Genomic DNA, 858 nt, shown 5'->3' with positions numbered 1-858 from the left:
TCCAACCCTGTGGACGTGGTGCGGACGCGGATGATGAACCAGCGGGCCATCGTGGGCAGCACGGAGCTCTACAAGGGCACTCTGGACGGCCTCGTGAAGGTGAGGAGGTGAGAGAGGGGCACCAGTCCCCGTCCTGGGGAGGCTGCCCAGGTTCCAGCACCACACACCACCGATACGAGCAGTCAGATTGCGCAGCAGCAGGACGTGCTTGTCAGGGAGTGTTCTAGGCAAAGCAGAAGGGGCCTGGGGTTGCTTTCCTGAGGTCACCATCAGCTTGAGTGTCCTCCCCAGCCCTGTGGGACGGTCAGTGGCGCAGTTTGATTAGGTTCAGGTGCTGTAAGCAACACTTCACACAACTTATCTGTGTCTGCACGAGCCTGCTTCCTGCAGCGGCTGTAAAGGTCCGTGGTGTCACACGTGGCGTCGGGGAGGTGGGCAGAGCACAGACCTGGTGCGTCTCGTCACTGATCTGTCTCCTTTTTCCTCCCAGACGTGGAAGAGCGAGGGCTTCTTCGCACTCTATAAAGGTTTCTGGCCCAACTGGCTTCGGCTCGGTCCCTGGAACATCATTGTATCCTTCAGCAGGCGGGTGCGGGGCTGGGCTGTAAGGCAGGACTGAGCTGTGCAGGGAGCGCGGAGCAGACGTGCTGGTGGGCGCCTCTTTCCTGGGGCAGAGTCCCGGTCCTGCTTGCTCGCTGTGGCTGCTGCTGTCTCAAGCACCCAAACCTGCTGTGGCTGGTGCCTGCTGCTCCCGACAGCTCTGCGGGGTGCAGTGCTGGTGCTCCTGGTGCGGCCGCGCGGGTGGAGCGAGGGATCTCGGGTGCTGGGCTTGGGATTCACCCTTTGGCGGGAGCTCCC

The 858-nt window shown here is 62.4% G+C and overlaps 1 protein-coding gene across 1 annotated transcript in view; it reads left to right on the top strand.

The window, feature by feature from the left end:
- The window catches only part of LOC104279570 (brain mitochondrial carrier protein 1-like), a gene marked incomplete at its 5' end in the record, with an annotated part of 3,542 nt that overhangs the window by 2,345 nt on the left and 339 nt on the right, over positions 1 to 858 (top strand). Inside the window, 2 exon segments of the mRNA XM_009876894.1 lie at positions 1 to 99; positions 491 to 571. The exon segment at positions 1 to 99 is cut by the window's left edge and continues 21 nt beyond it. Coding sequence (XP_009875196.1) covers positions 1 to 99; positions 491 to 571 — 180 coding nt within the window.

This window comes from Apaloderma vittatum, unplaced genomic scaffold, assembly GCF_000703405.1.
Source record: "Apaloderma vittatum isolate BGI_N311 unplaced genomic scaffold, ASM70340v1 scaffold27289, whole genome shotgun sequence".
Classification (NCBI taxonomy): Eukaryota; Metazoa; Chordata; class Aves; order Trogoniformes; family Trogonidae; genus Apaloderma; species Apaloderma vittatum.
Note: the sequence above shows the minus strand (reverse complement) of the source record. Positions and strands in the feature narration are given on the sequence as shown.